This window comes from Zonotrichia albicollis, chromosome 17 (assembly GCF_047830755.1).
Source record: "Zonotrichia albicollis isolate bZonAlb1 chromosome 17, bZonAlb1.hap1, whole genome shotgun sequence".
Lineage (NCBI taxonomy): Eukaryota > Metazoa > Chordata > Aves > Passeriformes > Passerellidae > Zonotrichia > Zonotrichia albicollis.
Window position 1 is genome coordinate 10,522,881 of NC_133835.1, and position 15,279 is coordinate 10,538,159.

The 15,279-nt window shown below is 41.3% G+C and overlaps 1 protein-coding gene across 3 annotated transcripts in view; it reads left to right on the plus strand.

The window, feature by feature from the left end:
• DIDO1 (death inducer-obliterator 1) overlaps window positions 1-15,279 on the plus strand; it is a 47,589-nt gene that overhangs the window by 15,191 nt on the left and 17,119 nt on the right. For 2 of the 3 annotated variants that reach the window (XM_074553671.1, XM_074553672.1), the window contains exons 5-7: window positions 41-359; window positions 2,275-2,487; window positions 2,993-3,218. In XM_074553671.1, the coding sequence (XP_074409772.1) occupies window positions 41-359; window positions 2,275-2,487; window positions 2,993-3,218 (758 nt within the window). Of the gene's footprint in view, window positions 1-40; window positions 360-2,274; window positions 2,488-2,992; window positions 3,533-3,636; window positions 15,224-15,279 lie in introns of those variants that run through there. The other variant, XR_012583021.1, reaches the window with a different exon arrangement.

Genomic DNA, 15,279 nt, shown 5'->3' on the forward strand with positions numbered 1-15,279 from the left:
CACAGTGTTTTACTGTTCCTTGGTGGGTTTTATTTTTCAGGTTTATGATTTGTTGTGATAGATGTGAGGAATGGTTTCATGGTGACTGCGTGGGTATTTCTGAGGCTCGAGGGCGATTGTTGGAGAGGAATGGTGAGGACTATATCTGTCCAAACTGCACCATTCTCCAGGGACAGGATGAGCCTGTTTCAGAACTAGACCAGCAGGAAGCTAAAATGGAGCAAGGAAATGCGGATGGCACAGAATTCACAAGCATAGGAACAATTGAACAAAAATCAGTTGAGGACCAAGGAATCAAGGGTAGGATTGAAAAAGCTGCAAATCCAAGTGGGAAGAAAAAACTAAAGATATTTCAGCCTGTGAGTATTTTAATTTTCTTATTTTTCATGTTTCACTGAGTACATGGAGACAATGACCTGTATGACTGTAAATCTGACTTGATTTTAAAGCTACACATAAGCTGAACAGCCCACCAAACACTGCTGGCTAGCAGAAGTTTATCCATAATTCTATCAGTACAGGAATTAAAACTTAGTTTCAAGTGAGGAATTTAAAAATTTTATATAGGTGTAGAAAATGGTTTTTGCTGTTCTCCCTTTTCAATACTGTTTTGGAAGTCAAACAGTGATGTACTCTTTTAATAAAAATTCTAGAATGCTGTGCTGTTTTATACTATCTTTGAAATAATCTCAAACATTTTGGACATTTTCAATGGTAGTAAAAATTTTTACTTAACGTGAAAAAGTCTCTGTTGGAGTTAATTCCAGCTGTACTTCCAGTTAGTCTTTGAATTCTGATTTTTGTCCTATACTGCTTTAGGTTATCAGCAAATAGGGAATTTCTTTATACTGCCTTTTTAAATCTAAAAATATGTATTTGGAACTATTTCAAAATCTGAAGTTTAAATTTTGTAATAAAAATTCCATATCCAGTTGGAAAGGCATAGAAACTTCTTCAGCTTAATGTACAGGAACTAAAAAAAATGAGTGCTGCAGTGTTTGTCTTTGTTCTGCCTAAGGTGCTGCATTTTAGTGCCAGTGTCTTGGACATTTAGAGCTGACTGTGGCAGCACAGTGAGATTAATGTACAGATAGAACAGTTTGAGCTGAATATATAAATATTTACTGGTTTAAGATAAGTATTTGGAAAGTATTCTCAAAAATATTTTCAAATACATTTGTACACCTTTGTACACAAAGGTTTTTGAGAGTCCAGTGCTCTTGGTGTTGGCTCTGCTACTGAATATCACCAAGTGCTCTTTATCTTTACTTCTCTGTTAAGTGTGTACATAATGGGAAAATTCCCAAATCCAGGTTTTATCAGGCTGCTGTAGATAAAGCTCTGTGCTGACTTTTGATTGCAGAGAAGTCAATTTCACTATGCAAATAATGTTTATTTAACTAGAAATATTCCTGAAAAACTTACTTTTGGTAATTGCAAATGGTAAGAGATTGTTTAGAATTACAATAGTTGTGAGTATCTTGTATAATTTTAAAAATTAATTCAGAAGAGAGACTAAAAGCACAGTATCCAGAGGTGATCGGTTGGAGCCCAAAAAGCTTTTCAAGTATTTCTACAATTCAACTTAATTCACTCTGTTTTCAAGAAATGTGTTATTTTCTGAATCATAGCATTGAAAGAGGGAGTTCTTCATCTGTAACACCTTGATTTAAATGGAGAGTAATTTTGAATTGGAGGAGAATTCAGATTGCAGAGACAAACCTATAAATGTGTAAGCTGTAGGAGGCTATGTGAAAGTTGTGTATAAAAATCTAAGTTGGAGACTTCTAAAGTTAAAATTGGTAAAACCTCTAGAGCAAGAATAATCTGTACACCTGAATATCTGGGTGCTTCCTCTTATATATGTGCATGGCTGAGGACAGCAGCTGATGGGGATGGTTTAGAGACCTTGCTGTTGGGAACCCAGCTTTGCGTTATTAAGGACATTTATCCCATCGTGTAGAGGATCAGTAAAAGCATTTGTGTACTTAGGGGATTTGAAAATTTAGGAAACCAGCCTCCTTTATGTCAGGGCTAGCAGACCAACCACTTGAAAATGCAGCACATCCTGAAAAACGTGTTAGAGAAGTGAAATTCTTACATTTGTACAGGTTGTTTGTGTTGTGTCATGACCGCCTGTTGTTCTCACTCTGGCAGTTGTGCAGGTGAGAGCTGCAGAGTCTGCACATGAGCTGTGTAAGCATTTCTCCATGCTACAGAGGCTGTTCCTGCTGTTTGAAGTCTGACCTGACTCCATTTCTCTCTGTATTGAAGGTGATTGAAGCTCCTGGTGCTTCCAAGTGCATCGGCCCCGGCTGTTTCAACGTGGCCCAGCCCGACTCCGTGTACTGCAGCAACGACTGCATCCTCAAACACGCTGCAGCCACCATGAAGATCTTGAGTTCTGGCAAGGATGCAAAATCAAAACCTAAAGAGAAGATCAAACCAAAATCTGAAAAGCCTGGCATACCAAAACCTCAGCAGCAGGTGAGCTTGTGTTCATGATCCAGAGCAGTTGCCCTGGAGCACTGGGCCTTATTTCTGTGCTTTGCTTTTTGACTCAAATAAAACTGCCAAATCCTGTATTGAAGAGGAGCTTTCTATTACTTTTTTTGTTGTTATTTTCTTGCCTTTTCCTGTAGTAAGGACAATAAAATACTTTCCTTTCATTTTAAAAAAAAAATCTTAATAATTGCCTCTAGATGGAGATAGTTCCTTGCAACAGTTGTCTAGATGGCAACGGCTTTTAAGAAAGTACTATTTCAAGTAATTACCTCTTTTATTTTACTTTAAGTCAAATTAATTTTGGCTTCTTAAACTAAATTTCAAATTACTGGGTTTTGGAGTAATCAAATAATTTCAAATGGTGCACTATAAAAGTAAGGAATTTACTATAAAAGAAACCAGTGTACGTGTGTAACGCTTTCTGCTTGTTTGTGAAATCCAATATATTTGATGATTATTAGTAATCAAGCTACTTTTAATTATCCAGGTGGGCATCAAACCAGTTTCAAACCAAAAGAGACAGCTCCCTGAGAAAAGAGAGGTGAATGTGAAGAAGACTGTTGTGAGCACAGCCAAGACTGAGGCAAACAGCCAAGCTCCTGCTCGAGAGCCAGCAGCAGAACCCATCACGCCGTCCTGGGCCAGCGATCATAATTACAATGCTGTAAAGCCTGAAAGGACTGCTGCCATTTCACCTGCACTGTTGTTCAAATGTATGTATGGCTTAGGGATATTCCTGAGTAATCATATTTTCTTTGAATACCCACCCATTCTTGGCTCTGCAAAACTAGGGAGTTTAGGATTTGGGGGTTTTTTTCTTACTGTGGCACCAAGCTACTTTTCTCCACCTTCAAAGATTCACACAGATACACACAAATGAGAGACACTTTTAGGAGTTTCATATGTATCATATGACAGTTGTATGAGTAACAGCCTGTTGATCTACCCAGCTGATTTCTGGATGAAAACTTCATGGTTAAGCTTGAAATCTTTCCCATAAAGAAAGTGTCTGTTTCTAATCTAGAAGGTAAGTATTGAGACATTTGTGTTAAGTTTTACAAAAAGGTTGTGCAGTGTGCACTGTGAATCAGCAATTGCCTGTACTAATTTCGTTGTATTTTTGTAATTTAGATTTGGCACCTGTCTCTCAGGTCTTGCATTTTCAGTGCCTGGTGCCAAGAGTGAAATCTTCAACGTGGTATCCAACGATACTTGACACCTCTGCAAACAGCTTTTAACTGTCAAGTATTCTCCTGCTGCTTTTCTTTCTTACATGAAATAATTTAAGGACCATCCTTTACTTGTATGCTGGGGGGGGGAGGCAGAACTCTGTTGTCTTTATTTTCTTTTTTTTTTCCCCCCCTTTCTCTCTTCATATTCCACACATTATCCACACACAAAAGAGCACATCTCAGCTGGATGTTGGGCAGAGATACTGCCCTGCATATTTTTGCAGGTTTTGAGTAGCATCCTTGTAATTCATGCAAAGGTAAGTAAATACTGCTTTGAAGCCTGAACAAGTCTTTTTGCTTATGACATTTTTTTGACTGACTCACTCTGAGTAGTTTTATAATGCAGCTCTGGAACTTGAGATGAAATTTGACATTTCAGTTGCAAACCACATGACCTCCTTTGAAGAGTAATGAATCAGAAATTCAGCTCTCACAGCTTTTGTAACCACACTACAGCCAATTTACATTTTATTTTCATAAGTAAATGTAATTATTGAACACTTACACGTAAAGTAACTGATAACTTTATAAATCTTATTTAAGATGAGATTTTCTAGTTAGAGCTTTTAAGCACTGAGGGAACACCAGCTATCCTAAATTGCTGTTGATGAGCAAGGCACATCCCAGGTATATTTCAATGGTCTTTACCCACATCAGGTTAAATGGTTGTAATTTTTCTCTGTGTATTTTTACTGCATATTAGGCCCTTGACCTCTTGTATTGTAAACTCCCTTAAGATATATATTTTAATTAACTTCCATTCCTTTTAGATTATTTTTAAGCAAATTTAGCCTTTTTTTGTCAGAAACAATAGTGTTTTAAACATAACTAAAATTAGTGGAAAAACATAAATGAAACTATAAGGGCTTATTTTACATCAGATTTTTCTGACTGTAACACTTATGGGTGTCCATAGAACTATTTCACTTTAAATGTCCTTATTCCTATAGGGTTTGTTTTTTTCCTAAGAGACAGGAATACAGGTTGTGAGGCAGAACCTTTGAGGGTTTTTTTAAGGGACTTTGCTCTTAAGATTTACCACACTGAAGGTTTTACAGATTTAACCACTTTGAGTAGAAAACTGGATTCCTGCAGCTAAATAGTGAAATTGATTCTAAAACATTGTAAATACCTGACTTTAGCAACAAGTAGGGAACAGCCTAGTTCGTGTGGTGAAGAATTCTCATATCAAATGCAAGGAAGAGCTTCAGATTTTCTTTTTTAAGGTAAGTTGCATTGATATGTGGGAACTCTGCCATTACTAAATGCCCAGCTAAATTGTTTGTGTATTTGTGAAAAAAATGTGCCCTGCTTTTCAGTGGATAGGTCTGAGCTGTAATCTTCCTGAGGAGCTGCCAGTGCACCATCTGCAAAAGTATTCTACCAGATTTTATTTCTCTAAGAAATCTTTATATGCTGTTCAAAACCTGAGTTACAGCATTAGGGAAATTCATGAGAGTCGTCTCACTTCACTTCAGGTACCTAAGAGTGAGAAGTCTCTTAAGTCTGAGCTAGTCTGTCAAGGAAGACATGTTTATTGGACCAAACATAGTCTGGTTTAGATGTAAATCTTAAAACCAAGCAGCTCCCAGATTAGGAATCTGCATTTCTGAACATTGATTATGAAGGACTTGTAGTCCAGAAGAAGCAAAGGACTTCCAAGATGCAGTATTTCAGAATGCTGCCCATGTTCTTCCAGAGTTTCCAGCCATGTTCACCAAATCCTTGTTTGCAACTTCAGTGCAGGAGACCTTCTAGGATTTAAGAAAACTTAACCTGATTGACAGAATCACTCTCTAAGACTCTTTACATCAGACAGTTTATAATTTCAAACATAGATTTATTTTATGTATTTACTCAGTACTTGTGAGTTACAAGACTTTGTTATTACATGAGATAGTTGTTATGTTAAGTAGTACCAAGAAATCAAGTCACTTTCAAAGATGTACTGGGTGGTCAGAGCATAGAGTGTATTTGCATCCAAGTCTACCACCAGGGCCCTTCTCCCAACCTGTTCTGCATTTGTTTAGAAAAGGGATATTTGGTGCTACTAATGCAGAACAGTCATATTTTTTTCCTTCTGTTACCTCCTTACTTTGTGTTTCTTCACTTCCTAACTTTCCTGTGTCTTTTTGGGATATGAGTTAGGGCTGTACTTGGAAGTGACTTGGTACACCAGAATCTGGTGCCTGAAAAATGACACTCTCTTCCATCTTTCTGTGCCCAGTGAAAATGATTTTTATTAATTTAAAAACAAGTGTGGGAAATACCTTGATTTGATAAATCAATATTAAGTACAAGTACTTCTAAAGTTTCAGACAGCATTTGAAGGACACATATAAAAGGAAATTAGGTCTGAGTCACATTCCCTTTTAGAAGAGTTGCTTTTACTTTTGTTAGGAAAATTAGTATTAATTTAATATGCAGTGCTCAGCTCTTACATTGCATTTCAGAAGTTATCCTGGCTTCCAGATTCATACAAGTATGTGGATTGTTGAGATTTATGAACATTGTTCAGAGATCCATGTTACAACAGCAACACTTGTAAGAGACTTTTTCTGTATTTTTGCTAATAATTGTCAAGCAGAAGTTAGCAGCAAATGCCGTATTAAAATAGAAAATTAATCCTAAAGGAGGGGAGGAGAGTAAACATTTGCAGTATCCCTGTTCTTAAACTGCCCAGTCCTAAGTATGCTAAGTATTCATTAGTGCTTTAAAGCTTTGAGTTCACCTGATTTATTAGACTTTAATACACAAAGTGATAATTTACTCAATTCAGGTGTTAAAACAGATTTAAATATCTCGCCTACTTTTCCTGAGAAAGCAGCCAAGCATGCAGGAGAGCGAGGAGGGTTTATTAGACAAAAGCTTAAAAGGAAGCCTTAAGTTTCTGTTCTTGTGGGAGAACTTCAAAATAACAAGCCCTTGTCGCACCAAATCACTGAACTTGTGTTTACATTGTAACTTGTAACTTCTGTTTACATGCAACTGCAGACAGATACAATGTGAATTTGTAGCAAATTATGGTCATACCTCATTTGGGACCAGTGTTTCACTAAAGAATGAGTGAGTTTTGGAAGGGGGGAGTGCTTCCTTCAGAGAAACCGTCAATGTTTGTGGTCCTGCTCCTGCTTCCCAGCAGGGAATTCCGAAGAGACAACGCTGCCACCTCCTGGAAGTAGGAGCCCTGGCTCTGGTGATACAAATTTCTTTTTGTTACCCATTTTCAGTATTTTTAATCTCTTCTGCAGCTGAACTTTCCCACACACAAAGGGATTAGGATGTGTGTGTGTGTGTAGTTACAGATCTTGGACTGTTTGTTCCTGTACACCTCTAACAAAATAAGGAGACTTTGAGAATGGAACACAGGGATAGTGGGATGCCCCACCAGCAGAAACTGCTGTGGGTACCAAAATGGCAGGATTATAGCATGCATAATTTATGTGTGCCTTTCCTTGTGTCTTGATTTTTTTTTTCTTTATGTAATAACAGCATGAAGACAGGAGAGAAAGAAAATAAACCACTCTACAGAGAGCAGGAGGAATATAGAGTGCACTAAAGACAGGATTTATGGCTCAGGAAGTAATAGTAATGTAGGGAGCAGTAAGTAGTGATATGAAGAGTAAAAGAGAAGGTCTTGTCTACCCAAGTGGTGCCTATTTAATGCTGCTTTTGAGGCAAGATCGTGCCACCTGAAGTTGTGGATGTGGATATACTGCTGTTGGTTTGGCTTAACTTAAAATAATATTTTACTGAAATTTTGCTTTTTAAGCCATAGCTATGTTTGCCTGCCAGGACTGCTTGTAGGTGAACTGGATTCCTTTGGTTATGAGTGCTTCCCCACAGGAAAAACTAGGCTGTGCCAGGTTCCATACTGTTACAACTGAACTACTGCTGGCATCTGAATTGACTCCTAGAAAGCCAAGGTGTCTTGCTTAATACTGTATTCTGCAATGTAGGCCCATCCTGAGAGGCAGTAAGTATTGAGTAGTACTGGGGAAATGAGAAGAATTACTGATTTGGGTACTGTCCACTTTCTGGGACACCTGGCTGCCCTGCGTGTAGGTCTGGCCTAAACATTTGAACTAGAGTTTTCAGAAGGGCTGCTGACAGACCAATAATGATCAGCATACCCAAGATGAGTCTGCCAGAAGTTCTGAAAAATTCACCTTGGAGACCTGGCTTTGGAAGGGTTGTACAGCAGAATAACGTGGCTCCAGTGCTGAACTCCTGTCGTGAGACTGGCAGGGGCTGTGCTGGCCTGGAGCTGGCACGAGACCTGAGCCCTGCCTGTGGAGGGAGGCAGAACATAGTGATGCTGAAGCCAACATCCCCTGGCACCCAGCCAGTTAAAAGGAGCAGTGGGATTCCTGGGGAGCCATTTTCATCTCCTGCCTGAGAACTCGAGCTCCCCTTCTCTGCTCTGCAAGGTATGTCACACCTGTGGCTGGCAGCCACGTGAAGATTTTTGCTGTCTCAAGTTAGGAAGGCTGGTCCCTGTTCCTGGCACGTGCCTGTCAAACACCCAGCAGCACACCTGAGGCACTTGGAGACAGCAAGCAGGCCAGCACTCCTGCCATCAGGGGTGCTTGGCTTCAGTGTGAGAACCATTGCTCAGGGGAAGGGTTGGGGGGCAGAAATCTGGTACAGCTTCCAGAGGCAATGTGCATATGAGGGTGGTTTATCTCATCATCAACACTGAAAGTGATGAAAGTTTGATTAAAAACACTCACCACCCTCTTGCTGTTTTGCTTTCTTTTGCTAATTTTACTTCAGTATTTTGAACTTGCTCACTTGACTGCATAGCCAGTGAAAAAGTTCTTTGCTAGTCCCCAAATAAAAGGGATTTTTTTGAGGTGATCACTTGCACTTAAAATCAAGTTCGCTGCTGATTTGCTGTGTCCCATCTGTGCTGAACTTGGAACCTGAAGATGGCCTGTCCCTGGAAGAGTGATGATGCCAATCCATGAACAGTCTGGAAAATAAGCCCTTTTTTTGCCTCAGATAGTGCTTCTCAAGAGGGGGGTAGGAGTAAAGATGCAGTTGTCTAATAGAGATCAGATAGATCACTACAGTATCGTGTAGATTAAAATAAAGCTTGTGTGTCAAAGCTACACATGTGCATCAGCACAGAGCTACAGGTTGGCTTGAACACAAATCACTGCAGGAAAGGCATGCCCTTATCTCTGAGTCTCCTGAATTAACTTTAGGGACAGGTTTACTTTGTGTGCCTGAATGTAGAAGCTTGGCACACAGGCAGCTTAACTGCGATGTAGATCAGAACTGATGGAGGCTTTCTAAGCGCAGCACTGGGGCAGGCAGCATGTGTCAGACACTAGTAGTGTCCAATAAAATTTGATTTGATCTTGTAAGTGAAAGGAGATGGGGCCGGTAACAGTGAAAACTAACACTGAAGCCGATTTAAGAGCAGCTCAACACGTGGGAATTAGGACTAGCTCTGAGTTATTGTGAGGGAAGTGACAGAAAGCCCTGCAGGAGCAGATGTGAGGAGAGCAGTGGAGCAGGCTCGGAGCTGCAGCGGTGCCGGAGCTCCTCATCTGCACAGCCGCGGGCAGCGGTGCTCGGTGCCACCAGAGGGGGCTTCGGGGCACCCAGCGGTGCCGAGCAGCGCCCGAGGCTCAGATGTCAGGCGGCCCCAGCACAGACTGGGCACAGCTGGCTCGGAACTGGTAAGTAGCTTCCCGTTGTGGAGTGCTTGAGGACTGACAGCTAAAGCACCTGCTCACCCACATCTTTTACTCCGTTTTTTCAGTTCCAAAAGGTTTCACCTCGGAAGAACTCGTGGATTAAAGTTAGTGGCCACTGCTTGGGACAGGGGGTTGGTTAAATTCTGCTCTGTTCAGGTAATTCCTGTCACAAGTCACACAGGAGGGGGTCATCACACCGCTGTGTCAGATGATGCTTCTTGGGACATGTGCTGAGTGGCAGTGGGAAACTGCAGAACCACACCAGTTCAAAGGCTGGGAAATCCTGCCTGTCTTCCAACAATTATCCAGAGGGGAAATGTGGTTGTTAAATTCTCACCTACTGACAAAGGGGTGAGGTGTTTCCCTCGTAGGCCAGCAGCCTGTGCTGCCCTGTGTGCCAGTGGGCTGCTCTCACCTTGCCCCGCTCGGAGCGGAGAAGCTGCAGCGCTGCGACAACGGCGCAGGGATGGCCACTGCAGCCACCTGCGGCTGAGCCCCGGGAGCCGTGGGACGCTGAGGTCACTGCCCCGGTCTGTGTGACACCCAAAACGCTGGCAGGGCAGGGCAGGCCCTGCATAGGTGACTGGCTTTGCTGGGCTGTGCACACCTGTGTTCCTGTCAGCTTGTCGCAGGATGGAATTGCCAGCTCTGCTCAGCCTTTACACTGGCTGTGTAAATACTTTCTAACAGGTATCAATGGGTTTATTACAACTGCACTGCTGCAGCACTGTGAATTTTCTCCCCTCTAAAGGCATAAAAATCTCCTTAGTACAGGTGGATCACAAGTAGCTGTTCTCTGCTTAGATTGCACTGTTAATTTTGTGGAATTTTACAGATTTGTTGTTAAAGAAAAATGTTAATTACCAGGTTTCTTACCGTTGGCGCCACAGAAGTTCATATACTGTGCTTAAGACTGAAGTTAGTTATGAAGTTTTGGTTTTTTCTGAAGTCTGAAAAGGAGCAGTAAAACCCAGACAGGCTTGGGCTGTCTCTGTGCTGGGCAGTGCCCCATGAAGTGCTGGGTTCCTGACGTTCTTCTCCCATTGCAGAAAGTTCTGTGCAAGTTGGACACAACACAGCCATTGGCTCCAACACTGCCTGAAGGAAATTGACCCTGGGGAAAGAAAGTAGATTAATGTAGGTGGAAGAGAACATGGGGGAAACATGAAGATGATATTGGACAACAGAGACAGTAGTGCTGGTGTATGACCAGCCTTATGCCAAAATCTTAATTCTATAGAGAGAATTACAATACTCTGCACAGCTGCAAGATGTATTGCACAGAAGTGTTTTAATGTCCTGTAAGAGGTGCTGTGATGCTTTTTTTAAATTTAGAAAACTGCCAAAAAAACAGCTTTACTGAAGTCATTGTGAAATGGGCTCTTCAGGTGTAACAGACTGTGGTTTATCTCCACAGCTTTTAAAAGTTTTAACATCAACTAGAGTCAGAAATTAAAGTTCTTTTGAAAAGCTGTGTTTTAAATACTTTTAAAGCTATACAGAGAAAAGGAATAGCACATTATTTCCTAGTATTTAAAATTTGAAAGAAGTAGGTAATAGTTTTAGCAAAGCAGCTCATCACAAATGAGATATATAGAAATCAGGATTTGTTTTTGAAGTGGCTTTAAAAAGTTCTAACTTCAAAGAAGGATTGGGTGGAGAGGGAAAGGGGAATGAACCAGAATAGAATTAAATGCTATACAGAAATATTCTTTAACAATTGGAATAGATACAGTTTCCTGCTGGTGCTGTAAAACCCAGGCTCCAGGTGTTGGTGAGGGACTGGGATGCAAGTACAACCTGCAAGTCCTTCATGTAAAGTTAACAGCCCTACACTGGAAATCCTGCTTAATTGGGCCTTCACAATGGCCTGGCAGTGCTGAGCCACCGTGTTGAGAGGTTCAGAAATACCTGGAACCGTCAGGCTCATCTGTCCCAGCAGATGCTGTGGCAGTTCCATCCTGCTCTGTGTGCAGAAGCCTCGTTCCCAGCTGGGTGTTGTGATGTCAACTGTACCTGCAGGGGGAATTTCCTCAGGGGAGGGGTTCTGTGTCTGTTGACACCTGATGGGAGAGATTCTAGTTCTGTCTGTAGTGAGTACACCAAGTTTGTTAAGCCTGGGAGAGATGAAGGGTTTTCTGCCAGAGGATTCATTACGTTTCACCCTGGGAACGTGTTGGCTCATTAGCTGCAGCTGCACCTCGGTCTCTTAAGCCCACACCTCCCTCCAGTCAGTAAGGATCCTCTTCCTGTCCTAACAAGTAGCCCATGGGACAAATTGGGGCAATTAGGATTTACTGTTATTTTAAATTGTGTCTTTGACATCAAGCCAGGGAGGATCACCTGGGTTTTGAAATTGCTGAATAGAAGAACCACCGAATGCCTTATTCTAAGCTGCCAGTGGTGAAACTCCATGTTAATCTCTTAGGTAGGATAGGCTGATGTTCAGTGCTTGCCTCATCCTTTTGTTTTAAATTTGGTTTAGGACATTTAATATAGATGCACTGGAGCTACTGATTAAAAGGACCAAACCCATCATGGTATAAAGTGGCCAGTGTGTGCAGTAGCATTGGCTGTGCCTTCTCATGCTGCTCATAGACTGCAGGGCCAAGCACTTGGAAATCATGGGCTGAGGGAATGCCTGCTCCATGATCTGTCTCATCCATTTGCAGAGCAGCTCTGGCATCTGTTCAGAAGTAAAGCTCCGTATGTGTTGGCATACTGCTCCCAGAAAAGAGCACGTTTTTCTTCTAGTGCTTCCAAACAGACACCTACCTTGTTACCATACCTGTCAGGAGGTGCTGTCAGCTTTGGGGTGTGCTCATGTTGTGGATAGATCAGTAGGAGAGTGAGCTGCCACCCTAAGAGCCAGTGTTGCTCCTTCCCCACCCTCCACTGGCTGCTCCTGGGTGTTGGATCTCAGACCTGTGTAATGCACAGTGAGTTGCTTCAGCTGAATTATGGGGCAGCACATTGACACAGAAACCCAAAACTTGATGGGACAAAAAATCTGATTTCTCATTGTCAAAACAGGATAAGAGGGTTTTTAAAATTAGTCTCATGTACAGATGTCACGGGTTGTTTGTACAGAGGATCTAGGTATTCTGGATTCTTTATCAAAGCCTGCACATGCTTAATTGGACAGTCAGTTTGAACAGGACCTTGGTAGTTCTGGAGAACTGAAGGAGTCACTTACGGCTGAGTTAGTACATAAAGAATCTGTGCCATCTGTGTCTGATCAACAAGTCCTGCTCAGGAGACACTAGAAATTAGTGTAAAATAACATTGTAGCTTGAAACTGTCAGGCATACATGATACTATTCAGGTGTTTGCATGTTTTCTGTTGGCTAAAGAAGCATAAAAATCACACACCTTAAGAACAGTCATGGTGTCAGCTGGCAGCTTAAAGGATGCCTCTGTGTGTCCTTGGACCTTACAGACTGCTGACCATCAGCCCCAGGAATGTCAGTCTAGCTTTCTACTAGTAGCTTTTATTTATTTTACAAATTTTTATTCTTACTGTCATATAACTGTTTGTAGCAGAAAAGTGTTTGGTGTGGATATAGTTCTTATACATACACAACATCTGATGGACACAAAACATCTTGGTTCTGCTGGTTTTAGTTCTATCAATATAGTTTTTGTTAGGTACTTTGAACTAATCATTAAATAGGTAGTAGTTAGAGGATTGAGAATAAATTTAGTCATACTTCTGCTGTAACCATAACGAACTTAACATCTTAATGCTGAGGATTAAGTTTTGCTGTCGCTTTGCAAGCCGCTGTTCTATCCTGCCTTGCTGTGGCAGGTCACAGAGTGTGCTGCTGTCCTACCTGCCTGGAAAGGTACAGGTCTGTGCAGAAGATAAATAAACCAGGAGAAAGAGAATGGGAGTAATTCCTGCAGTGTTACCAGTGCACATATTTTGGGTATTTGGGTATATATATCTCTTCAAGACTGACCTCAAAATAGGTTGGCTAGTTACCTCTTGTGTTCTGGGGACCCTGCTTGACCAAATCAACTATATCAGCAATAATTCCTTATCTTCTTCCTCCCTCCTGGCATTGCCAGTCCTTTTGTCAACTGGAATAGTGTTAGGGGAGACATACAGAGAGACACTGGGGGTCACATGGAAGGTGTCCCTTGCTCAGACAGGAATCAAGGCCAGTCTAGGGAGAACTCTGGGAGTAGTGTGAGGGTAATAATTGCATTTCATTTATAGCAGAATCATCACAGCCTCTGAAATTATTTAATGTACTTTGGCAGTGGGTTTTGTTTTACACTTCAAGTAGTTAAATCTGGCTCAGAAAAAAATCCTTAGTTGTAAAATACTTCTAGGAGAAAGCTGGGGACAAAGACAGAGTGTCTCTCCATCTTCTGGCTTCCTGTGTTCCAGCAGAAGTTGAGCGTAGACCCTTGCACTTGAGCTAACAAAAGGTCGGTTCCTGTGGTGTTTCTTGTCTCGTGTCCCACCGGTGTCCATGGAAGCTGCCAGCACTGAGGGCCAGTTGCAGGGAGGGGTGAGAGGGCATTGCTGGGAGTGCTTGCTGCTGTCCAGGGAAGTGCTGGGCATGCAGAGACTTGCAAGGCCATTTCTTCATGAAATAAGGTAGTATCATTTGTCCCTTAAGAATGCCAAATCCCCTGCAGTTTGAGGGATGATTACTTTGGGTGTTTATGCTGATGTGTGGGGTGTTCTGAACCAGGCCCCCTCAGAAGGGCTTGGTCCCTATCAAGTCCATCTCAGAACAGTTCAGACTTTCCAGTGATTTGTGCTCTCATCAGAGCAGACCTGGGAAGTGAAGAGGGACCAGTTGGTCCTTGGTAAAGTTACTGGAATTCCTGATATTGTCCAGAAGGTGTCCTGCACATTGCACCTAAGGGGTGTGGGCTGATAACACCTGCAGACCTTCAACAAGGCTTGAAACAACTCTCTTTTAGGAGTTGATTTTTGGTAGTTTCCCTCAGAACCTATCCTCATTTGAGCTCTCAGGATCCATATGCTGCTGTTACCCAATGTAAATGTGATGTCTTGGAAATTACATTCTGTTGGAGAGGGTTGTGTGTGTTTTGAGATTTGGCTTTTTTGCTGGGTTGAATTGTTCCTTTCCGTGCCAGAAGGTGGTACAGATGAAATGCAATTTAAAAACATATTTGCTTTTAAAATCCTGTGCAAGTATATCTTTTACAGGTGTGAAAACAAGAGTTTTTACTTAGACTTAATAAATTTTCTTGCATATGATGTGTATCAGTTACTGTAACACTAGAATTTTCAATGGAAAACTGAATAGTATGACTGGAATAGTTTGAGAACGGTTTAGTTTGAGAACTGGAGTAGTTTGAGAATTAGATGACTATAGCCTGACAACAGTGTTAATGTTTAAATATTCTTTAAATCTGGACTAGCTAGGAACTGAATAGTTTTATTAAACTTCAGTAATACTCAGCTTAGGGTAATATCAGTACAATTTCAAATTCATGGACTTTGTTGTCAGGTCAACCTCTGTAATTAACTGGTTCTGTAAAGTGTTATGACACTTTCTCTGTTTAAATATAGCGTGTGGATTGTATTGCATTATTTTTATTTTTTATATGTGTAAGTATTTGGGTTGATTTTGAAGCTTAACCATAGAATCCCACTCAGGAATCTTTGAAGGTGGTGCCTTTTTTCCCCCCCATTTTTCTTATGCACAAAATTTTCAACAAACAAGTCAACCATGGCATGATTTTAAAAATCACTTTAAACAAGGCAAATGAGAATAAATAGCTTAAACTGCTTGCCTGGTAGCTGTTCACTGGAGATGGTATTTCATTGACTTTTCCTGTTATGTTGG